Source organism: Guillardia theta (genome assembly GCF_000315625.1).
Source record: "Guillardia theta CCMP2712 unplaced genomic scaffold GUITHscaffold_22, whole genome shotgun sequence".
Classification (NCBI taxonomy): domain Eukaryota; class Cryptophyceae; order Pyrenomonadales; family Geminigeraceae; genus Guillardia; species Guillardia theta.
In genome coordinates this window covers 505,874-528,769 of record NW_005434652.1, presented here as the reverse complement: position 1 = coordinate 528,769, position 22,896 = coordinate 505,874, and the positions used below count along the sequence as shown (strand labels likewise).

Here is a 22,896-nt window from a genome sequence, read left to right as displayed (position 1 = left end):
TATTTTATAAATAGGTACAATCTAACATCTCTACACTACCATGGTTCACTTCCAATAAACTTTTACGAAACCATATAATATTGTAAGAATATATATATGTTAAATACCTGTGTTTGGTACTGGCAGGTCGTAGAGCTTCTGAGCTCGTGCGGATCATGCAGGAGCGGAAGCAATGGCAGCGATGGGAGGGAGGGGAGGAGGAGGAAGGAGGAGAGAAGAGGATGGAGGAGGTGAGAAAGGACGCGGAGAGAGGATTAGAGTGAGTTGACGTCAGGGTGACTTGAGTCCGCAAGTAGTTGAGGACTGGGACGAAGGTGAAAACTGAGCGAGATATGTGGAAATGAGGAGAGGAGGAGGAGGAGGAGGAGCAAGGTCTAGAATCTGAATACTAAGGAAGGATGATGGAATAGGGAGCATGAGTGAAGGGCGAGGAAGGGGGGGTCCAAGAAGGCAAAGTAGCTTGAGAGTCAAAAATGGGGCAGAACAGGATCTCCGGGAATTTTTGCGGGGCCAGATGGAGCAGAAGTGGAGAGGGTGCGAGGTGAGCGATAGGAGATGATTGAGCAAGGCAGAAGAACATGCAGAGGAAGGTTTGGAGCTTAAGGCCCCCTTTTCCTCCCTCCCTTCCTCCCTCTCCTTCGATTGACTGACCTAAACGCTGCCAGTCCTTGTCAGTCAAGATGAAATTCTGGTCTGCGTGCATAAAACCGTCAAAGGTGAAGCTTCTGCTATTACCTTTCTTCTAGTCTCACATGCTTGTTGCAGCCCTTCCCTGTGGAGATCCCGGACAACCACACCTTGAGGCTGACTCAGGTGCCTGATTACGATGCTTCTCGGGAGGAGGGGAGGAGGGGAGGAGGAGAGGAGGAGGGCTCTGACACGTCGCAGTGCTCTCTCGGGGAGAATGTGAAGCAGGGGAAGACTGTGTTGAAGGTGAGACGAGAGGGTCTGTGTGCTGCTCTGCTGATTCCTCTTCCTGGCAGGTCAAAGTAGCAGGAAAGGAGTGCGTGATCGCGTCCTTGATAACCGAGAAGATGGAGCACTGCGTGATGGAGCTCATGTTCGAAGAGGGTCAGATCGAGTTCATCACCAGCGGACAGAACGAGATTCACCTGGCTGGCAACATGATGGACAATGAGGAGGGTATGGACGGCATGGGAGGCATGTCAGACGAGGAGGAGGATGAGGACGATGACTTCGATGCTGTAAGCTGCTGGGCTGCTGCTCCCGGCCTATCCTCTGACCCTTGCTCAGAAGGCTGCCATGAAGGGAATGGGAAAGGGTCAGGTGAGGCAGCTTGCTTGTCGGGTTGTCTGTGAGCGATGTGTGCAGGACGACGATGAGGACGACGAGGACGAGGACGATGATGGAGAGGAGGATGAGGAAATGGACGATGTGAGATGTTGCTGGTTAGCATCAAGAATCCTGAGTGGTGCTTTACAGGACGGCGAAGGCGAAGAGGAGGAGGAAGAGGAAGAGGAAGAGGAAGAGGAGGAGAAGCCCAAGCCTGTTAGTTCCCGTCCGCAATGTGTTGTCTTGTAACCTGGCTTGCAGAAGCAGTCAAACGCTGGTCAAAAGAGAAATGCCCCAGAGACCAAGGAAGCGCCTTCCAAGCAGCAGGTGACTTGAGTCTCAGCCAACGTCCCTCACCTCCTCGTGCAGAAAACTCCTGCCAAGACGAACCCAAGCACGCCGGCCAACAAGAAAGAAGCCGCCAGTGCAGGCACCCCCAAGACTCCTGGAAGCAAGGTCGTCCCTCCCCCTCCTCCCAGCCCTCTCCTTTCTGCTCGTCATCCTAGTGCTCCTCTCGCGCCTCTCGCCCCCGGCTAATTCTTTCGTAGGATGTCCCAGCGGACGTGAAGACGAAGCTCAAGAACGTGCTGGCGGGTCACTCGAGCGGCATCAAGGGGTCTGACTTCCCCAACGAGTGGGCGAAGGCGGTGAAGACTCCGCTCAAGGACACGTACATGAAGCTCGGGTTCAAGAAGCTCAACGAGTTCATCAAGGCCTGTCCCGATGTCATCACTGTTGAGGAGAAGGGAGGAGGAAACATCGTCTACCACCCCAAGAAGAAGTAAACCGAGTCCATGAGCCGGTCATAATGCGTTTAATGTCAGCCGAGGTGTTTCTTTCCACTCGTTTTATTAAATCGAATCTCAACCATCTCTCTGCATTTATCTCAGCTTGCTCACGATGTTAGCGCGATCATCCGGAGAAAGTTTCGCCAGCATCTCCTCGACAGCAGAAGCGATTCCATCAGCCCGCATATGAGCAACCGTCTTGTTGATCGAGTCCTGCTCGGCTGTGAACCACTGGAGGACGGCACGGTCGTCGTCCCAGTCGCAGGTCACCATGCTCTGCATCTTGGCAGTCACCTCGGAGAAGGTCATGTGTGGGTTCGCGTGCATCATCGCCTTGCGCAACTTCATCTCTGCCAGCCTTCGCTGCACGCGCCAGTAGAAGTACTCTCGCGACTTCTTCCATGAGAGAGCATCACGGATCACGCCCTTGGCCTTCATGCGTCCGGCACGATCGTGAAGATCCGCAAACTCGTGAGCGATCTGCAAGTAGAGCGGCATCAACGTGTTCTCGCGCTTCTTGATCTGTTCCTTAATCTGTGCTGCCTCCTCGGCCGTGGCCTTGTCCAGCTTAGCGTCGAGCTCCTGCAGCTCAGGGTCCAACCTGTGCATAGTCTTGATCTGGTCGGGGGCCCTGTACTTGACCTCGCAGATGCCAGGAGGCTCGAGGATACCGCCGCGAGACTGTACGTCAGCATACATCTCCATCATCTCCTCATTGATGGTAGGATCCACCACAACCCAGGCGCCTCCACGAAGTTCACCGTTGGGAGGGAGGTAGACGAAGACAGGGTGCTTGTAGGTGCGAAGGCCGTCGACGATCATGGATCCGAACTTCAAGATCTCGTTATACATGTCCCTGGTACCACCGGAGAATCCTCTCCAGTTGGCGAAGATGATAAGAGGAAGGTTCTCTCCCCTGTTGAAGTCTTCGATGGCCTGAGCTGTCTTGTAGGCCGAGTCTGGGAACCACACTTGGCCGGCTTGCGGCTCAATGGATTCTCTGGACTCAGGGTTAGCAGGATCTGCGGGGATGCGACGATCGACCAATCTTGTCTCAACAGCGATCACTCCCATTGGGATGCCTCCAAGACGAGCACGGCCAGTCACCACTGACTTGCCCCACCCTGCCAAGTACTCCTTGAAGGTGTCCTTGTCGAAGAATCCGCTCACCCAGCTTCCATCAGCCTTGTTGTAGCCGGCAAGCATGTGTCGGGGATCGTAAGGAGTCTTGGTAGGAACGAATTCGATCTCTCGCTCAACTGGATCAGACACGGGGAGGATAGGAGGAACAGAGAACTTGGTCTCTGGCACGAAGGACAACCAATCCAGCATAGCCTTGACACCTTCCTGATCGTTTCCGACAACCTGATGCGTCACTCCGTTGGGAAACATGACCTGTGGTCCACCAAGCTGATCCTGGGAGGTGTACACATCCTTTCCGAGGAGCTTGTTCAACGCACTGTAGCCGGTCAAGATCATTGGACCATCAACCATTTGAATGATACGCTGTCCAAGGCGAACGATGTATGCGCCGATTCCAACAGACCTGCCAGTGACATAGCTGAGGGTGAAAGTCTCGTCGTAGGCTCGGCTGGTTTCTCCAGCAATCATGCCAGATCCTCTCAAGTTCTCGACACCAATGCCGTGGTTGGTGCCCACGATGGTATCAAGGGCATACCTCACCTCGCCAGAAGGTCCGGAAGTCTTGGTAGCCTGGACAGTTCCCTCGGGCAGGGCCTTGTAGTCATCTTCGGTGAGATAGAGGTACTTGAAGCCCTTGGTTGTGTCCTTGTCATCATTCCATGCAACCTTGAACTTGGGCTTGAGCTCCTCTACCAATCCGATCCTAGCTCCTGAGTTGCAAGCGATGTAGAGCCTTGGAAGACCTCGCTTGCGCGCGTACTCGGATGCTTTAAAGTAGAACTGATCTTCTTCCACTCCAAATGATCCACTCTGAACAGTGACGTCGTTAGCAATGAGCACCACCTCTCTGCCGTTGGGATATTCGGGCGTCTTCATCTTGCAAACCCATGCGAGCATTCCAATCTTGTTGGATCCAACAGGACGAACCTGTTGCTGGAGCTCACCATCAGCTCCAAGAACAAGCTCTTTGGCCTCGAACAAGCTGCCGGACGGAGGCATCTGAAGATCGGGCCTCTTGCCCCATTGTTGGATAAGTCCGACTTCAAAGAGACCCAAGAAGTCGAACGCGTAGGTAGAACCGACTCTTCTAGCAGTAGCACGCTTCATCTGGACGGTATTAGAAGTTGGGTAGGGAGAGATCTGCATAACTCCAGCTTGGGCTTCCTCCAGAGAGCGGAACTGCTTCGTAACTCCAGTAACGGGATCAGGATACTCAAGGTATGCGTCCGTCTTGAGCCAGTCACCCGAAGTAGACGAAGCAACAAGTCTGATCGGTTGGATGTGCTTGCGTCCATCGACGACGTAGCTGATCCTTGCCTTCACTTCGATCTCATCAACTCTCAACTGAAGGAGACGGGTCGAGTGCTTGGCCAGCAGATTGTCCAAGATGCTCTTGAAGCCCTTGATAACGGATTGGGTGTCAGCCTCGTATTCGTTCAAGACGTGGAGGAAGATGCGAGTTGAAGCTGCTCCATACTGCACAGGGTAGGGAGTCTTCATTCTCTGTTGACCGGTGACGAGCGGGTGAAGGAGGGCACGGTCCAACTCGTCCATGGCAGCCAGCATCAATCTCTCAGCTCCAGAGTTGGTGTCTGTGTCTACACTGTGAGACAAGGCGCGGAGAAAGATGGTCTGAGGACGAGGACGAGTCACGACGACGTTGTCATCGGGTTTCTCAGTTCCAATCCAAAGCTGAGCATTCCTGCCAAGAGCAGGGATGCGAGTGAGGTCATAGTTTCCTTGCAAGCGAGTCAACTCAAGGATGTAAGGGAATGAAGCACGCATGTCTCTTCTCAAAGGCTCCTCGGAGAAGTCATGGCACTCCAAGAAAGTGAAGTATCTTGGAGCCTTGGGGATCTGAGGCACAATGTAGTTCACATGGCGAACACCCAGTGCACGGAAAGTGGACTTGTTCTCTCTTAGCACACGCTCAGCCTCAGCGATGAATTGATCATCGTTGGTGATGACTTCATTGGCCTTGAAGGCAATGTGAAAAGTGTTCAGCGCCTCCGAGGGGCTAGCAGTTGCACCGTTGTCCTTGAACTCTTGGAGAGCAGCTGGTAGCGCAGCAGGAACGTCCTTGGCCGACTGCAAGACCATGAGCATGCCATGACGAATAGGAGCCTCACTGGCAGGAAGGTCCTGAAGGGTGAATTTCCATTTGATCGTAGAAACTCCATTCTTGTCAGAAATTTTGACATCCTGGATGACATGAGCACGGTAGGTACGACGAACATAGACTTCGAGAGCAGCCTTCCTCACAGCCTCCTCAGGATGGTCAAAGAGCTGCGTCAAGAAATCGACGGCCAAGGAAAGCTTGCGGGACTTGCTGACAACATCTGGAGAATCAGACATGATCAAAGTCTTGAGCTCCTCAATCCTGGCATTGAAGTCTGGCACCTTGAACTCGTTGAGAATGGCTGAGGCTGTAAGAGCCACTTCACCATATTCAGTGCCGGTCAAAGCTGCCAATCGCTCCAAGACGGTGTTGACCCCATCGCTGACTTTGTATCCTGGGAATCGGTCAACAAATCCAGCCATGTTTCTCAAGATTGCCAGAACAAGGGTATTCCTGCTCTTCAGAGCGCTGTGAGCTTGCACCGCATCAATCACTGGGCGGGTGTTATCCTTGTTTGAGTTGATCAGATCAAGCACCGCGAGATCAAGTGGTTTTCCTTTGAAGAGGTCTTCAACAGCAAGATACCTCTGCAACAGGCTTACAACACGTTCATTTGCAGTGTCAGCATCGACATCCAGGAGAGCCTTTGAAAGCTGGGTTTCAACCTCACCGGGATATCCAGCGAGAATAAGTTCAAGAAGGTGCATTGGGGACTGATCGCTAGGGCCAGATTCCACGTTCAAGTCACCCTCAAAGAGTTCAATCTTAGCAACCTTGGAGGGGTCTTTGAGGTCGAGGGATGCAATCAAGTCGCCTGCTGAGATGATGGAACCAGCCTGCAGTTCGTGCTTGATGTTGCCTGCTTCGGTTGTTCTGAGTTGCATGATCATCTTCATAGCTTCACATTCCACATAGGGTACTCCAGCTTCCACTGCAGCACCGTCTTCGTGAAGGTAACGGACGACCTTGCCAGTCACGTCTGAGCGAAGTTCCGATGGATCAAAGACGTTGGGGATCATGATTGTAGAGCCATCAATGACCATGCGAAGTCCAAGAGGCTCCTCTTGACCATAAACCTTGCGCACAACTCCACCAAAAGAGCAAAGAAGGCTGCCGTCTGCTTGTTCACGGAATTTGATGTTCGTAGTGTCTCCGCTGGGCAACGTCAAGCTGAACCTGTCTGGACTAGCACGGTTGACCTTGAAAGGATACTTCACACCTTGATAGGTAATTTCGGTTGAGAACGAGTTGATGCTGGAAATGTCACTGACACTTGTTTGCCCTTTCTTCAAACTCTCCTCAAAACTAACGAACTCCTTCTTGACGTACTGATGAGCACGATAGATTGCAGCTCCCAGCACAACGGTAGCAGTGTCAGCCTTAGTTGTTACAGACTTGTTCTTGATGATTCCGTCCAACCAGGAAGTATCAATCTTGTTTGACTTAAAGTCATCAGTTTCAAGAAGCTTGGTCAAGTACTCAACTGGATTGCGAATTTCTCCCCTGACATCAATCTCTTTCAACGCCAAGACCAAAGATTTGCGAGCTGCTTCACGGTTGTCTCCGCTTGCAAAAAGATGACCAAACTGAGAATCAGCATATTCATGGATACCACCGTTGTTTCCAACAGAAAAATATCCCCAAACTTTCTCGCTGGATTGGAACTTGACTCGATCAATCCTTCCAGAGGTTGGCTTGAAGCCTTCATCAGGGTTCTCGGCAGTGATACGAGCAGCAATAACGTGCTTGGTGATGGGTGTGTATTCCTCGTTCTGAAAATCGATGGCTTCGGTTCCATCAGATTTCTTTCCGAAGAAACGACGAACCTGGGGCATACGGTACAATGGGATTCCCATAGCTACCTGAAGCTGAGTGGCAGGAAGATTGACTCCAGTGATCCCCTCAGTGACAGGATGCTCTACCTGAAGACGAGGGTTCAACTCCAAGAAGAAGAACTTGTCGGATTCGGCGTTGTACAAGTACTCGACCGTTCCCGCACCGTTGTAACCAATGGATTGAGTCAAGCGCATTGCAGCCTTCTCCATTTCACGAAAGGTATTAGCTTTTGCAATGGTTGGTGGGCCCTCCTCGAAAATTTTCTGGAAGCGCCTTTGGGTTGAGCAATCGCGGCCATTCAGAGCAACAGCGTTTCCATGCTCGTCTCCCACAATCTGGACTTCCAAGTGACGGGCATTCTTGCACAGTTGCATCATGAACATTGGAGATCCTGGAACCTCATTCTGAACCTGGACGAAGTTGGAGCGGAGCTCTTCATCGTTAGCAGACATACGAATACCCTTTCCACCGCCACCCTCTGACGCCTTGAGCATAACGGGATATCCGATTCTGTTGGCTGCAGCCAGGGCTTCATCAACAGTCTTGACAGTGGCCTTCTGAAAGACCTCCGCATCAAGTGTGCCCTAGAAACGGAGGTTAGAGTTGAGCCCATAAGTGGGAGCCGTAGCATCTACCTTGTCATCGAGCTCACCGACGAGAGGGCCGTCGTTGGGTCCCCCAAACGATCCTGACCAAGGGATACTGGGGACCTGGTTTCAAAGGTCAGGACTTCACTTCAAGAAATGGTTCAGGACTTACTCCAGCAGTCTGAGCAAGGATGTTTGCTGCAATCTTGTCACCGAGTGCGTACATAACAGGACCCTTCGGTCCGATGAACTTGATTCCCTTCTGGGCAAGTGTGTTTGGCAAGCGAGGATTTTCAGAAGCATGTCCCCAGCCAGGCCAGACTGCATCAACTCCCTGACTGACAGCGATGTCGACGATGACGTCAACGTTCGCATAATTGTTCTTGTTGCTCCCACCCGGGACTTCTACGAAGGAGTCAGCCAGCCTGATAAATTCTGCGTTGGCATTGAGATCCTCCGGTGTTGCCATGGCAACAAACTTGATAGCCTTCTCATCGCCAAGTTCCATGTAAGCCCACTGACGAATGGAAAGAATGCACTTAGTTGCTGCCATGCCATTGTTTGCGATTAGGATCTTCCTGATTGGGTAATTGCCGCCTTTTGCCTTGACGTATTCAGCAATTTTGTCCGTTCCAGCAAGAGCTCCCTCTTGGGTTGTATCGACTGCAACCATGTGCAGTCCTACACGAAACAAACGGGTCAGTTTTTGCACGGACAAACCATCTAACACCACACCTGAGAGTGGACCAAACCGAGAACGAAGGGGGGGCCTCATTCTCTTCACCGCAGAAGCGCCACTCTTGCAGATTTTGCCCTTACAGGTCATTGAAGATGCTCTGAGCGAAGGTTGTCCATATTGCGGGAGGAAGGCAAAGGCCGGATCCCGAAGCTGGTGACCTGTGGCTGCCGAAACTGACGCTGCAGCCACGGCCACCAAGGCCGCAGCCAGCTGCACTCGAGTTGCAGAGAGCATGGAGCCAGGGAAGAAAACCCACAGACCAGGGGAGACTCCCTGCTTGAGCAAGGAGAGAGAGGCTGGGAAGGGGAGGGAGAGCGAGGAGAGGGTCTAGAAGGACTGATGCTCTCCTCGCGGCAGGGAAGCCGCGGGTTTGTTGAGGGCGGGAAAGAGGAGGGGGGATATAAAGCTAGAGGGGGTGGGGTATTTACAGTAAAAAGTAGGGGTAATCTTTATGCGATCCCGCTGCCCTATACCCTACGGAGAGGTTCTAAGGATGGTATAGGATGGTATCCTAGGTAAATCCTTTGATTTGCCGCATGGGATATTTCTTACATGCACGTTGGGATGCGGCTCCCCAAACTTGACTAGAATTTCTGAAAAATCCACGGAAAATTTGGGGATTTTCGATATCAGTCGTGACTCTGGTCGATGCATCAGTGATAATTTGGCCCCTACCTCAGAAGCAGAATGACCTGCCCCGGAAACAACTGTAAAGCGCTAAAATTGGGGGTGGAGGTATCACCCGTGGGGGATAATGAGTGGTTTTAGAGGCATAAAACTAGGGGTACTAGTGACCCCCTTTACATCTCCGTACTGGAGGCCGAGCGGCCGGCAGCCGGGATTTGCTTCCCCGCGTCATTTCAAGTTGGCGTACGAATAGAGGAGAGAAGGAATGAATGGCATTTAAGATTAATAGAGGAATACTGCAAATGGATTACTTTGCAACCAAGGGGCAAAAATACTACGCCAAGACATTGTATAGAGCACGGTGGTACTATGGACCCCTTGACTTCAACTTTTTTGTACCCTCTTATTTTACTAGATAAAGTAACTCATATTTTACTATCACTTCATGGTTCTTGGTAGAGCCCCTTGTACCCACCCTACCTGATAATGCTACCATCTTTACTCAAAGTTAAGTTAAAAATCAGTAGGAGGACAATCCATAGTTCATCTTTTTACACCCACCCCTACCCCTCCATTTTCCGTCTCGAAGCACCGTACATCACTGCGGACCCTCTTCCCCCCACATATAGTACCGCAGCCCAATGTGATACTGGCAACAACCGTACGCCGGTACACCGTCACGTACTACCGGTGCCTTTGAGTAAAGAGACCAGTGACCTTGCCGCCGATGTCCGATTGAAGTTCAAAGTCTTCTCGTACACTTGGAGGGCTTCTTACAGCGGTGGCCCGTCCTGTACCGTCCGATTTAGGCCCTGACTGTGAGCCAATCGCTGCGAGGCTGAAGCCATTCCGATGCATGGGCAGCGTAATCGGAAGTAAATCAACGGTGGTAGCCAGGCAGCTTCGAACCGGCCGATCGGCCCTGAAATTAATCGGGGAACTCAAAACCGCCGATGATCGGATACGATCAGCATAGAACTGAGTTGCGGTTGAGAGAGTCCCCGGCGTGACAGGCAGACTCAGACTCTCAGACCCTTACGGGAAACTATCATCAATATGCTGCTGCCTGCCGGGTGCCGTGCGGCACGGCAGGCGCCACGACGATAATGATTGCCGAGGCCACTCCGGCAACTTGGCAGGCTCGGATCAGCTGGCACTGTCCTGTCGCCATGTTCCGGCGGCAACACTGTTGGTCTGAAAGTCTGGAGTTCATTCCCTTAACTTCACTTTCATAGGCTTCTCTTGTTGAGATTCTTCTTGCTTTGATGCGGCAGAATCCTCCAGGATCTTGGCGAACTTCTTCACGCGGTCACTGGACTCCTGCTTGAGAGCGTGAGTGTTGCTGGTCTTGTCGGCCTCGTCTTCTTGCAATCTCAGTTCCTCCCTGTGGAGGTCACGGTAAGTACGGTGGAGAAGGTAGGAAATCTACAAGCACAAGGTCACCTGCACATTTCAAGGTCTTCTCTAAGGATTTCAAGATTCCAGTTCCCATTGGCAAAATAGCTCCCCTTCTCGATCTCTCCGAAAGCTTTGACCTGTTTGAACCTCAGCACGGGTATCCGAGGGAGTTGGGTCAGTCTCACCCCTTTCTCTTCCAGCTCAGCATTCAGCTGCAGCAACTCCTCGAACAAATCGTCACCTGTCACCTCCCTATCGCTGTGCTCTTGATCGTCTGAATCTTGTTTCAGGCTGCACACATCGCCGTCGCATTCGTTTTCTTACATCACATTCAGTTCAACTACAGCAAACCTGCGGATCGCATACCTCCTTGTGAACATGCTTCGATGTCGTATTTCAAGATATCTATTCTCCACTTCCCTCCCCTCATGTACACTTTTCGTTCCACGTACGGATTCAACTCCTTTAGCTTGCTGTCTTCAAGTTAAAAGGGCAGGGTACTCATCAATCCCTAGGTAAATACCGGAAAAGTTCCTCCCCTTCCTTTTCCAGGTCTTCAAGAGCCTCGTCTATTTTCTTGCATGGCTCGCACACATCATTCGTTTCACCCTCCCCTGCTTTGTTCGTCTCAACAGCTTCCGTTCCTGCAGATTCCTGCATGAGACGACAATCCAGGCATTCATGAGGGTTCACCTTTATTTTCTCTCAACTGAACCTTGGGCTCCTCGTCCTTTGTCGCATCCTTCTGACTTGTTTCCAATCTTGCACTCAATTCATCGGAGCACGCCTGAAGATCGGCTTTCAACTGATCGATTGACCAGCTTCCATCTTCGGCCTTCCAAGTCTTCTCCGATCCCTCCTCATCAAGATCACCGAATGCTTTGACTCCTGCACTCTCCAGCTTTGCATTAATCTCTTTCAACCTCTCGAAGAGCTCCTGTCCATCGCCCATCAGGTCTTGCACATCCATGTTCAGCAGATCAGCTGCAGCTTGCGCCGTGTCTGAGTCAAACTGGATTGTTGTATCGGGCGTGCCTGTTTTTGGGCTCTGGTCCAGCTGCTTTTGCAATTCTTCGAACTCCGTCGCAATCTCTTCCGTCTCATTGCTCGCTTCTCTCATTGTGTCTTCAAGTTGGTCAAACGCATCTCGCAATTTCATCTGCACAGGGAAGCGAATCAACAAGTGTGAACACGGCCAAGTTAATCAAAACAAACCTTTGTATCTTGAGTGACAGCGCTGGAAACGTACAGACCAAGGACGATGACAAGGAGAATTCCATGATTTCCGCCAAATCTTGACATCTGAAGCCTGGAATGAAACCATCAGTTTCCCTAGCTGTGGGCCTCGTACTCATATCGAGAATCTCATACATATCGAGAATCTCATACATTATTTTCATCACTTATGACGTCTTTCAATGGTCGAGAATTCCTCTTCTAAAACCTCGGATGCCTCCTCGTAAAGTTATCTAAACTTTCCAAACATCTTCGCCATTCTTGCCCTTCTTCGAGAATCCTCTCACCCTTCCCTTCTTTGATATCTGATGCGCGCTACAATGCACCCTTTATCTTTCGACCGTACTCCTTGTTCTCCTCTCATCTCGCCTCCCCTTCCATTCTCCTCTCCTCTCGCCTCCCCTTCCAGCTGTACGTCCTCCCCACCTCCTCGCTGCCATGCTCTGGGAGGCCACATCTCGCGATGTCCGAGTCCGGTTTTTCGGTCTGTTCCCATAGTGACTGGTCGCCCGGGCGGCCCCGGGCCGGCCGGGCTAGGCCGGCGGCGCCGTGCGGCGGCCCGGACCAACTTTTAGACCGGCGGCTGTTCGATCAACCGACCGTGCGTCGGGCCGTGCCATGGCATGACTTGAGGACGAGGCTGTTCTGAGTCAGCAAAGGTCCAGACCTCCTCTTCTTTATCTGAGACCTCACTTATACTCTCGCCGACCTTTCACCCCTTCCCTCAGGCTTCTCCAGGAAGGAAGCCTCCGCATCACCTCCAATTAGAACTTTCTTGTTTTTACCACACAATCTCCCATAATCTCCCGCCACCGGCTGACTTACCCTCCCCACCCGGCCCCCCCCCAAATTTGTTATTTGAATGACCGGTGATATTCAAGTCGCAAGGCGAAATGGAAGATGGGGTGGGTGGGGGTTGGGTGAGCGGTGATAGGCGAGTGGAACAGTCCCCTGATTTCGGATCCTTCTTTTTTTATAAAAGTTTTATGATGGGTTACACCTTGAAGTTGGGGTAGGGGGTGATAAAGTTTGATTTTAGGGGGTAGAGGTGGAAAGACAAACAGCTGCAGGGATTCAGGAGACCACCGTACTGTTTACTACAGTTTCATGGGGTAGAGAACAAGATTCGGCTATTTTGTAGGGGTAGGGGTGGTGATGACCACCTAGGGTAATTCATTGTGATACTGGCAAGACGGAGGGTAGGGTGGAATCATGATATCTCTAGAAATAGGGGTGAATGGCATTACTCCGCAGGGGTAGGGTAGTGTTCTAGTTGTGCCCGGGTGGGGTAGTGGGAAATGATGGGGGTGAAGAATTTTCGGTAATTGGGGTGCAGGTTGTCCCTTGAAATACTTTTTATCTGGAAGGGGTGCCGAAGAACAAGTATTCCATGACATGATAACATCATTTACTATCATTGAGATGTTTGATATATAAGATTTGTAATATGTTTTTTAGTCAACACATGGGTTCAGGGTGGTAGATCTTCAACCACCATGGCACATGTCCATCATGGGAGGAATGCAGGGATTTCTGATTGCAGCCCTGGCTGGGGGTACTGTGACCTATCGGGGCGGTGATAGGAAGTAGTATTAGGCTTCATAGCAGGGTCCTAGGAAGATAATTGAGCTTCGAAATGAAAAAAGATCTTTTCAAGATAAAATTGAATTGAAACTATCTCTTTTCGAACAAAGTGACAGTACCAGAATCGTTTCCTCCTCGCCCGCCCCGTTGCCTCCCCCAACCTCCCCCGTCCTCCCAAGTCCTTACCCTGCCCTTCAACCTTGCTGTCTTGTTCCTTTGCACCAACCCCGTCCTTCTCGCTTTCCTTCGTTCCCTCCTCGACGTGCAACAGTTTTCTGTCTCCTTCAACCGTTTTCCCCACCACCTCGAGTCTCTGACAGCCGCCATTGCCAGGATCCGCCCTTCCTCCCGCCCTTCCTCCCGCCCTCGTGCTCAGCCATCTTGCTTTTTGTTCCTTGTTTTTCTAGCATACTTGCAAACATCTCCCAGTATCTCTACAACGCTCCGAGGAGAAGCCGCTTTCTGCAATTGCCCTCCTAGCCTTCGCTCGTGATCAGTTTAGCTTGTCAAACGTGCCTTATCTTGCCCTATATTCAGACAGACACCTTCGTATCCTGGAAAAAGAATATAACACACAGCACTGCATATCCAACAGGTGTATACGTGCAACACAATTACCTGCCTCATCAAATCTTTTTGCTCATCAGCAACATACAACATGAGATATGACCGGGAAGCCTTGAAGCCGTGAAGGAAGTGTTTTGCTCTGTGAATAGACTCTGATTGGTACAATATCTTACCGACACAGTATTTCTATACAATATCTTACCGACACAGTATTTCTCTTCGACCAGTCTCCATTCCGTACATAGTATGGAGGAAAACAGACAGAATGTCCCCTCCTTCATCGGCAAACTAGCATTGATGCTTCAAGATCAATCGGCAGCACCCTTCGTGACTTGGTCCCCCAATGGCGAGGCGCTGCTTATTGTTGATCCTTCGAGCTTTGCTACCCAGATTTTGCCAAGGTATTTCGTGTGCGTTGTGCAGTGTTAGCAAAATTTCTGGAATGTCTGATTGTTGAACAGGTACTTCAAACACAGCAACTTTGCATCCTTTGTGCGACAATTGAACCTGTATGGATTTCACAAGACATCTCAGGAGCCTGATGTCTGCGAGTTTGCTCATCCCATGTTCAAGTACAAGCAATGCTGAACTCCACACGTGATCTGACTTTAGCACTGCATCGCTTGCGCAGGCAAGGAAACGAGCACCTTTTCAAAGATATTCGAAGAAAGATTGCCACAAACAATGCTTCTGAGAAGGAAGTACTTGGACGCTCGAAAAATGACTTCGATAGAACCGCTGTTGATAAACTTTTCAACGACATCCATGATCTCAGGTTTGATTGCTGCTACAATCGAAAGTTTTTGTGTCTCACATTTTCCAAAGATCGAAGCATAAGAAATTGGAAGCAGTATTCATGGAAAAAGAAGAAGAAAATAAGAGGATTTATTCGCAAATGGTTGAAAGCAAAGTTCGACAAGAGGTGGATTGGCGAACATGGAGAGACAAGTTCTGACTGAGATGCTATCATGCAGAATCTTGAATGTAGGATTGGGAAGATGGCCACAGTTTTAGATAGGGCCTGCAAGACTTTCAGCATGAGAAATGCTGAAGAATTCCATGAAATAGAAATAGAATTCAAAGCTTTCAAGCGACAGCGACATGAGGTAAACTTCTTTTTGGTGAACAATGTAGTCCGCTTCTGACCCACTGGTTGCAGGGTCATGCTGAAAGTCACGAAGCGATGAATGACCAAACCGACTCATTGCTTCAATCTCTGATGGACATTCTGAACAAGGTTTGCATGTGTTCTTGTGCCGGAAGGCTTTTAACGCAAGTGCCACCTCTCTCTAGAACCCGAATGCTGGACCGAATTCTGTTCCAAATTCTCCAAAGTTGCAGGACGATGCCAATCATCCAGTTCTGAATAGGCATGGTCCACGAGAAGACGTCCAGGTTGCCAAAATGGATAAGAATATCAGACTCCCTCCAATCGCTTTGGCCCTGAAAAACATTGTGTCGTCAGATACCAAGGTACATGCTCCCATCCTTGCATACACTCTTCAATTTCGCTCTCGTGAATCTCGTCTTGGTTTGCAATGTTTGACTCTTGTTCCAGGGCGAGCAAGTGGGTGTGCCTCCCTTAGACAAGGAGGCTCTCATGGGAGTGCAGACGCTTTTGCTGCTTGCCCGTTGCTGACTACGCTTCTGCCACCAACTGCTATCATATGGATTTGCAAGTTTTGCGTGCTTTTGTGATCGATTTGCCTGCGTTGTTATTTCCATCCAAGAATGCCAACACCTGTTGTATATTCGTGTAAAGGTTTAGGATTTTGCTCAGAACTTGTGTCACGAAGACCACAAGGAACGAGACGATGTAATTAGTGAACATACTGTAGAGGATACTAGAGAAGAGATTTTGTATTTCAAGACTGAATGGAAATTTATGATTTTAAACAAAACCTGACACATAATCAGTTTTGGTCTATTTACATGGTGCTTGGTTTGTCATCCCGCCACTGAATATTGGCAATCTCCGTCTTGCAATCTCTGCTGTACCGTCCATAACACAACTGGTCCTCTTCGGATCGCCCTCAAAGGAATCGGAGCTTGGCAATCCCATGGAGGTCAAGTAAAGAGGTTTGGTCTGTGCGATACGCAAACTTGCGAAGTGTACGAACGCACAGGATCCTGCATCAAAAAGCTTCCCCGGGACTGTTTTCTGTCAAAAAAAGAGTCCCCCAAGTAAATTGCATGATAACATTGCATGATAATCTCTCAGCGATGAACCCCCGTGACTATATAATGAGGGTCTCCTGTTATCCGGATAAATGATTCGGTATGTAATTGCTCCTCAGAGCGTGCAAGACGGCCTTGAACGCGTTACTTCCCATGATCCCCTGTGGTGCAAGCAAAAGTCTGCGAGTGAAGAACTCGAAGTGATGACGTCACCTGTATGATCAACGGACAGAGGGCGACGATGCCATAGATCATGGAGGCACAATAGAGAGCTGCCTGCGAGTGCGGTATCAGACTTCACGAGAGATGAGTGCGAGCTATTCACCTTGAGTATGTTGAACTTCTTCATCCTCTGAACTTGCTCATCAAACTTTCGCCCCTCGCTGTGAGCAACCTTCAGATCAATCGGTTTCATCAGCATCGTCAACGGAGCACCCTAGCACAGCATGGATTGGAGGCCGTCCAGAGAGAATACAGGCGCAATGCCAAAGAGCCAGAGGAAGCTGAGGACAAACAGTGAAACACCTCCGGCCACTTGCTTTAACAGAGCAAGCAGGCTTTCTTCGCCTGTCGGTTCACCTGAAGTATCGCATGCGTCCACGTCCCGTTCCACAGATGCAGCATGGTCAGGACGATCTTGTTTCAACACGTTAAACGCGGGAAGGAAGACGCCCGTTCGGTCTTGCCTGCAGGACCTGCTCAGGAAAGAGCAGCCTTGAAAGAGACTTCTCGACGTCGAAGTGGTTTCTTCGCAGGCACCATCTCAGCGCCACGTGGCAGCACAGCAATGGCAGGGTCACATATGGTCCTTGGAGTACTCGTACAAGTTGACGACGGTGACCACCTGCGTTGCACACCTGCAAGGTGACGTGAGCTCGGCTCCCCCCGCGCCATCCCGATCCACAGGATCATGTTGACGAGGACGGAGCAGCCGAGGGCTATGATCTGCCCGATCAGGTCCACCTGAGCCCCACCTTATCACTCGTCCAGCTTGCCTCCGCCTGCTCGTCGCTGCTCACCGAGTTTGCCTGCCTGATTATCCGTATCGGGAAGGAAATCACAACCGCGAGAACGATCCAGCTCAAGTTCTGCTGCGTTGATCAGACGTGAATCAAGTGCTTGAAGCTCGACAGACAAGCCCTTTCCCATCCGTTTCCCTTACATTGTCTCCCTTCTTCCCGCCCCGCCCCGCCCCGCCCTAGGCACGCCCCTCCTCCTCAAACCCTTTACCCTTCCCATTCTCATGTTCCTGACTCTGCTCATGCTCCTGCAACCCTGTCTCCCCGCATCCTCGCTCATTGCCTGGGCTTGAATCTTCCATGGCGCCGGTGCCATTTCCGAGGCTGGCGGAGAGAGTGGATTTGCTGTCTTCCGCAGATCCCAAGTGACACTCTGAGGCGGACTGGAGTTGCTTCTTTCGATTTGAATCTGAGAGGCTATCACATTCATGTGGGATGGGAATGAGTGGAAGCATGACACGCAGGCAGGCAGGCAGGCAGGCAGGCAGGCAGGCAGGCAGGAAGGCAGGCAGGAAGGCAGGAAGGCAGGCAGGAAGGCAGGCAGGAAGGCAGGCAGGAAGAGATTATAAGGCGTCATGCCCTTCTCCACAGAGATACAAGAACTAGAAGAGATTGCATGTGTGAACGCGTCTAGGAACAAGCATGAGGTGTAGCAACAGAGGCGAGGAGGATTTTCTGTTTGGACAAGAGTTGCACTAAGGAGGATGGAAAGGTCGAGTTTGAGACAGTGAATTCAGAGAACTTCTCAAGATTATGTCTAAGATACGCAGCGGAGAGTGTGTACATCAAGAATCGCAGTGCATTTTCATACAGCAGGATTTCGTACGATAGGTTTTTGTCCCAAGCACTGTATTGATTCTATTTCTTGCAGGGCAACAACCATGGGCTCTAAGTTGTCCAATCAGCCACTTCCACAATATGACTGTTCCCAATGCAACATTCGGGTCGAGCCGAGCTCCAAGAATCCAATGAAATGTGGACTCAAAAACAAGGATTCGAGCGAAAATGGAAGTGAGCGAAGGTTGTGCTGCCTGTGTACTAATGCGGATCTGGGCACGAAGACATCAGTGGTAGAGTGTCTACAGTGCAAAAACAAGTACAACATGCCATTGCGAGCTCTGGGGAAGAAGGCAAATGAATTGCTTCGGAGCATTCACGACAAGCTCTTTGAGGAGAGTGGTGACCGGGAAGGAAAAGAGGTTCTTATGGCGGTGATGAGGAACGCTCTTGAAGCCCGTGCCCGTGAGATGACTCCGGAGAAATCCAGGAAGACCGTCAAAGAAAAGTTTATTGAGAACGTGAAGAACACAACTGCGGTTTCTCCGAGCTTGCTTGCCCTTGGGAGCCCTGGAGATTCCGTGAAGGATGGTAGCCCCGGACTTTCTACGGGAAAGGTAAGAGAGAGGGTCGGAGGAAGGAAGTACTCCAACTCCAAGAGTCCCGGCAAGAGTTTCAGCGGGCTGCTGAAAAGGCAATCGTCGGAATCGAGCAAAGACAAGCAGAAGCAGTCACCTTCTAGCATCAACAAGAGGAACGAATTCGCCATTGATGACGTGGACGACTCCGATCGTGAGGCTGAGATCAAGAACCCAGCTGTCGAGGAGCTGGAGATCGCCAGCACGTTGAGAGGAAAGCGCTTGTCGATGAAGATGGAGAACTCTGAGAAGCCTGAGACTTCGAGGAGAGGCAAAAGGCCTAAGGTCAGCAAGACCCCCGAGAAGATCATCTCTATGATAGGCACCAAGGTCCGCAAAGGCTTCCTTGTGAAGAACAGAATGCAAGAATTCACTGGGAAGGTCGTGTCTTACGATGCAGCAGCGAAGCTGTACATGATACAGTACGAGGATGGAGACAGCGAGGAATTCACGTCCAAAGAACTTCAACGATATAGAATCTAACTGGCGCGTTAGAAAACTTGACACTGTGATGCTCGGAATTTTTCAACATGATTGCATCATGGTGCTCACTGATACGAAATCCGATGATGATCGATGATCCTGGTGGCGGGCCCGGGGCGTGGCAATCCGGCGCTGCCGCGTAGTTGTGATCGTGATCCTACTTGTAATTGGAATGAATTATCATATGAGAAATTTGAAGAGGTTGATTGTGACGATATGAGCTGGCGGCCGCCGTGATTCAGCGGCAATGCCAGCGGCCACTCACTCAACCCGGCGTCAACCGTTGAACCGTGGCACTGCCCGGGCCGGGTCTTGAATGGCCGGGCGTCATCCCGATGAGGGATCCGGACTTGGCCTCGGCGCTCTGAGACTCGACGGCCGGGCCTACGCACTATACTACTGTGATTAAGTTTGAGTAAAGGGTGATTCGGAGGCCGCGGCTGCAGCGCCCGGCCGCGCCCGGTCACAGGGCCGGGGCCCGGCCGCTCAGTTCGGAAAGTTTGAAAGTGCAAAGTTTAGCTCTAATTGTTCGAAGTTTCGTTGCAAAGTTTGGGGTGTGCGTTGAAATCGTTGAATGCAGGCGAAGGAGAGGAACTGCGGAAGCCAGGAAGGAGGAGGAGAGGAGACGGAAAGACAGAGAGACAGAGAGACAGAGAGACAGAGAGACAGAGAGACAGAGACAGAGAGACAGAGAGGAAACGATGAGTAGTATGGAGGAGGTGTGGAGGAATGATAAGGGAAACCATGAAGGAAAGGTCAAGGACGTCAAACTGCAAGGTTGACAATGAACAAATCAAGGGTGAACGATGTCGTGGGGTAGTTAAGGAGGCAGCAAACCTAGGAATTTTAGGGAGGATACCAATACGCATCAGGAAAGTAAGCATGGAATCGAAAAATAGGAGCATACAGAGGTTTCGATACCGCTGTACCCCGCGGAATGCACTTTCGAACCTGAATTGACTTCTTCGTGGTAACGGCAGATCTCTTCTCTGAGATGTCCGGGGAGGGTGAAGCCCCCGAGACAGAGGCCGTGCCCAACGAGTCACCAGAAGGTGTGCAGGAAACGAAGAGCAACATGCCAGTACTTGTTGACCCTGTTGTGCAGACGGCACAAGCTCTTCCTACAGGAAGTTGAACGTCTACATCAGGTCATGTCGGGGTCTCCCGGAGGACTCGACATCCAAGGTCTCATTCAGATACACGCTCGTCAAGGACGAGGTCCAGCGTGCTTGTGTTGGCGATAGGCTTGTGCCTGACGGTGTTGTTGCCTTCCCCCCTTCAGCTCATTGAGGGTGAATCGGAGGAATCTGAAACCTTAGGGCTGGTAGCTGGTATCGAGCCCTTGCTTGTCCTTCCCTCTACTCTTCTCTTACCTTAGTCTCCCTGGTTATCAGGCTCGACAACTGAGTTCGAATCCCCACAACCCGGCACAGAGCACAAGTACGATTTCCAAGCTGAGTTCAAGGTCCCTGCTGTGTCGGACTACCTGCTCTTCAAGCTCATCACGGAGCCGATCGAGTTCACAGTGGAAGGCAATGAAGCTGCTCCTCGCCCCTCCTGCTCACGGCCTCTTCAGGTCTCGCGGCACCAGCTAAAGTCGTTGTGCCCCTGAAGCACCTTGTATGGAAGCAAGAACCCACCCCTGATGACCCAGACGAAGAGGAGTTCCTCCCCGGTCACCCTGGGTCTTTCGTCCAAGGATGGTATCCCCTCGTGCGGGGGGAGGAGGGCGGCGAGGGAGACTCCTTCCCGGCAGAGGCCGCGGTGATGGGGAGCAGGGAGCTCGTGGTTGAGTTGACTTGCTTTGACAGGTCTTCATCAAGATTGCGCTGTCGGAGATGCTCGTTCCCCCTGACGAGCTGCCCAGCCTCAACCTGCTCTCCGTCAAACTTCATTCCCTGCACCAGCTGCCGCCGCTGTGGGGCCCCAGCGAGGACAAGCAGGAGGACGCTCACGACTACATCTACTCGCTGCTCTACTCGTTGCCAGGGGAGGATCAAATCCTCGAGCTCAAGGCAGAGCCTGGAAGGGCGATCGCCAAGGCAGGCGCCGAGCCTGCAGAGCCTGAAAATGCAGAGCAAGGTCAAGAAACGAAGGAAGGGGGGGAGAAAGTGGAGAAAGAGGAGGAAGATGATGAGACGTTTGAAATCCAACGGACTGAGTCCAAGGTGGGTAACGGGTTCTCGGGCTTGTCTGGCAGTGAAAGTATCTCATCTGCCGATCAGGTGTTTGCAAGGAACGAGAAGACAGATGCGCGTATAGTCTTCGATCACCAGCACCGGGGAGTCATTCGTGGATCGGCGACGAGCAACCTGAAGAAGGTGAGGGGAAAGGGAATTTGGAAGGGGTCTGACCCTTGCCGTTCAAGATGCTCTCGAGTCGCAACGCTCTGTCCATCGATCTTAGGAGGCAGCTGCGGAGTGGGGAGGACTACGTGTACGCCAAGAAGTATCACGGTGTTGTCTACGTGGACTGCGACAAGTTGCTGGTGCCCGGAGAGACCAAGGTCGTCTGCCGCTGTGCCGTCCAGCCTGCGGACGATTACGCGCGGCCGACCCCGGAGGAGCTCGAGGCCTGTCCTCCACCTGGTGGGGAGCCTGAGGAGGACGAGGACGCGAATCCTTACCTGCTCGCTGAGACCTACCTCCTGCTGGAGATCGAGCTGCTGAACCCGCTCTTCGAGAAGCCGAAGCCTCCTCCACCCGTCCTGCCCAAAGTCGGGGACTTGCTCCCTACCCGGCCTCCCGTGGATGTGGTTGAGAAACCACTGTCAGCTGCCGATCAGTTCGGCGACGATGTCAAGGAGATCATCTACCAGTTGGCGGACGAGTACCATGAGATGTTCCTCGGCGAAGTCAGCTCCAACATCTCAGCGGAAGGGATGGAGGCAAGACGACAGCAGGTTGGGCAAGACGTATTCCTCCTCCTCCTCCTCTCTCCCCCCACCCCCTCTCTTCATCCCCTCCTCCTCCCCCACAGAAATGCATCCTGCATCATCAGTGTCGCACCTTGGTGTTGACCGGCTACTTTCCTGCAGGCTATCTTTCATCTGAACTCATCTGGGAAGTACTATGACTACAAGGAGAGACTGAAGAAGAGCATCGTTCGCCTGATTCATGAGAAATTTCACAAGTCAGGTCTTGATGCGACGTCGGAGGAAGGAAAGAAGGTGATGGCGTCTTCCTCCACTTTCCTCCTCCTATCCCTCTACTTCCTCCCCCTCCCCCTCCCCTTCCTCCTTCCTACCTCTCCTCCTCCTCCTCCTCCTCCTCCTTCTCCTCCTCCTCCTTCCTACCTCTCCTCCTCCTCCTCCTCCTCCATCTGATCCGCTCTCCTCTCTCTTACTCTCACCCTGCTCCAGTTCATCTCCCAGCTGTACGTCTACCTGCAAGAGCTCATGAACAGCAACCTCAACAAGGTCTTGCCCCCCGAAGAAGATCTCAGCCGTCGAGCGCTCGGAAGAAGCCAAGAAGAAGTACCTGAGGGAGCAGATGAGGCTGGCGATCGAGGCAGAAATGAACCAGGATCTCCACCTTGCTGCCTCCCACCTCAACCAGCGCATCATCACCGACGCCTCCGACGCCGTCCTCTGGTTCGACTACGGGACCTTCTGCATCCGCGCTGGCATGCCTGAGAAGGCGGAGGAGTGCCTGCGAGAGGCGCTCATGCTCGACCCCCGACATATCCAGGCGCTCATGAGCTACGGAGTCCTGCTGTGCACTATGAATCGATATGCCGATGCAGAGACTTACTTCAAGGTCGCTTCTCCTCCTCCTCCTTGTCCACTGCCACCTCCACTTCCTCCCCCCCCCCCCCCTTCCTCCTCCTCCTCCAGCTCACCCTCTCTCTCTCTCTCTCTCTCCTCCTCCTCCTCCTCCTCCTCC

General features: G+C 51.7%; 7 protein-coding genes across 7 annotated transcripts in view; 4 read left to right on the top strand and 3 right to left on the bottom strand.

The window, feature by feature from the left end:
* The first annotated feature begins 663 nt into the window (after positions 1 to 663).
* On the top strand, positions 664 to 2,163 carry GUITHDRAFT_151864 (hypothetical protein). Its single transcript, XM_005835268.1, has 10 exons — positions 664 to 716; positions 766 to 813; positions 889 to 933; positions 984 to 1,205; positions 1,255 to 1,287; positions 1,333 to 1,395; positions 1,444 to 1,509; positions 1,555 to 1,620; positions 1,663 to 1,749; positions 1,842 to 2,163. Exons 1-10 carry the CDS (start codon positions 681 to 683, stop codon positions 2,076 to 2,078), a joined length of 903 nt encoding a protein of 300 aa, XP_005835325.1. The 5' UTR covers positions 664 to 680; the 3' UTR covers positions 2,079 to 2,163.
* Positions 2,164 to 2,174: 11 nt separating this feature from the next.
* GUITHDRAFT_68771 (hypothetical protein) lies at positions 2,175 to 8,439 on the bottom strand (the record flags this gene model as incomplete). The annotated part of the gene is made up of 3 exons (XM_005835267.1): positions 2,175 to 7,763; positions 7,815 to 7,889; positions 7,939 to 8,439. The coding sequence occupies 3 exons, from the start codon at positions 8,437 to 8,439 to the stop codon at positions 2,175 to 2,177; spliced, it is 6,165 nt and encodes a 2,054-aa protein (XP_005835324.1).
* A 1,902-nt stretch (positions 8,440 to 10,341) lies between these two features.
* On the bottom strand, positions 10,342 to 11,832 carry GUITHDRAFT_136852 (hypothetical protein; the record flags this gene model as incomplete). Its single annotated transcript, XM_005835266.1, has 7 exons — positions 10,342 to 10,516; positions 10,576 to 10,667; positions 10,716 to 10,849; positions 10,897 to 11,003; positions 11,054 to 11,184; positions 11,246 to 11,689; positions 11,746 to 11,832. 7 exons carry the CDS (start codon positions 11,830 to 11,832, stop codon positions 10,342 to 10,344), a joined length of 1,170 nt encoding a protein of 389 aa, XP_005835323.1.
* A 1,979-nt stretch (positions 11,833 to 13,811) lies between these two features.
* On the top strand, positions 13,812 to 15,766 carry GUITHDRAFT_151863 (hypothetical protein). Its single transcript, XM_005835265.1, has 8 exons — positions 13,812 to 14,318; positions 14,379 to 14,489; positions 14,549 to 14,692; positions 14,743 to 14,839; positions 14,892 to 15,023; positions 15,077 to 15,154; positions 15,211 to 15,390; positions 15,476 to 15,766. The coding sequence occupies exons 1-8, from the start codon at positions 14,164 to 14,166 to the stop codon at positions 15,554 to 15,556; spliced, it is 978 nt and encodes a 325-aa protein (XP_005835322.1). The 5' UTR covers positions 13,812 to 14,163; the 3' UTR covers positions 15,557 to 15,766.
* A 409-nt stretch (positions 15,767 to 16,175) lies between these two features.
* On the bottom strand, positions 16,176 to 17,569 carry GUITHDRAFT_105949 (hypothetical protein; the record flags this gene model as incomplete). The annotated part of the gene is made up of 8 exons (XM_005835264.1): positions 16,176 to 16,256; positions 16,309 to 16,371; positions 16,421 to 16,478; positions 16,531 to 16,598; positions 16,675 to 16,731; positions 16,791 to 16,842; positions 16,896 to 16,952; positions 17,319 to 17,569. 8 exons carry the CDS (start codon positions 17,567 to 17,569, stop codon positions 16,176 to 16,178), a joined length of 687 nt encoding a protein of 228 aa, XP_005835321.1.
* Positions 17,570 to 17,995: 426 nt separating this feature from the next.
* Positions 17,996 to 19,012, top strand: GUITHDRAFT_136850 (hypothetical protein; the record flags this gene model as incomplete). Its single annotated transcript, XM_005835263.1, has 1 exon — positions 17,996 to 19,012. The coding sequence occupies one exon, from the start codon at positions 17,996 to 17,998 to the stop codon at positions 19,010 to 19,012; it is 1,017 nt and encodes a 338-aa protein (XP_005835320.1).
* An 882-nt stretch (positions 19,013 to 19,894) lies between these two features.
* The window catches only part of GUITHDRAFT_105947 (hypothetical protein), a gene marked incomplete at both ends in the record, with an annotated part of 4,638 nt that continues 1,636 nt past the window's right edge, over positions 19,895 to 22,896 (top strand). The window contains 11 exons of the mRNA XM_005835262.1: positions 19,895 to 19,937; positions 19,993 to 20,064; positions 20,118 to 20,160; positions 20,209 to 20,270; positions 20,407 to 20,588; positions 20,824 to 21,180; positions 21,238 to 21,333; positions 21,381 to 21,914; positions 22,050 to 22,181; positions 22,374 to 22,430; positions 22,483 to 22,770. Of these exons, the coding sequence (XP_005835319.1) occupies positions 19,895 to 19,937; positions 19,993 to 20,064; positions 20,118 to 20,160; positions 20,209 to 20,270; positions 20,407 to 20,588; positions 20,824 to 21,180; positions 21,238 to 21,333; positions 21,381 to 21,914; positions 22,050 to 22,181; positions 22,374 to 22,430; positions 22,483 to 22,770 (1,866 nt within the window). The remainder of the gene's footprint in view (positions 19,938 to 19,992; positions 20,065 to 20,117; positions 20,161 to 20,208; positions 20,271 to 20,406; positions 20,589 to 20,823; positions 21,181 to 21,237; positions 21,334 to 21,380; positions 21,915 to 22,049; positions 22,182 to 22,373; positions 22,431 to 22,482; positions 22,771 to 22,896) is intronic.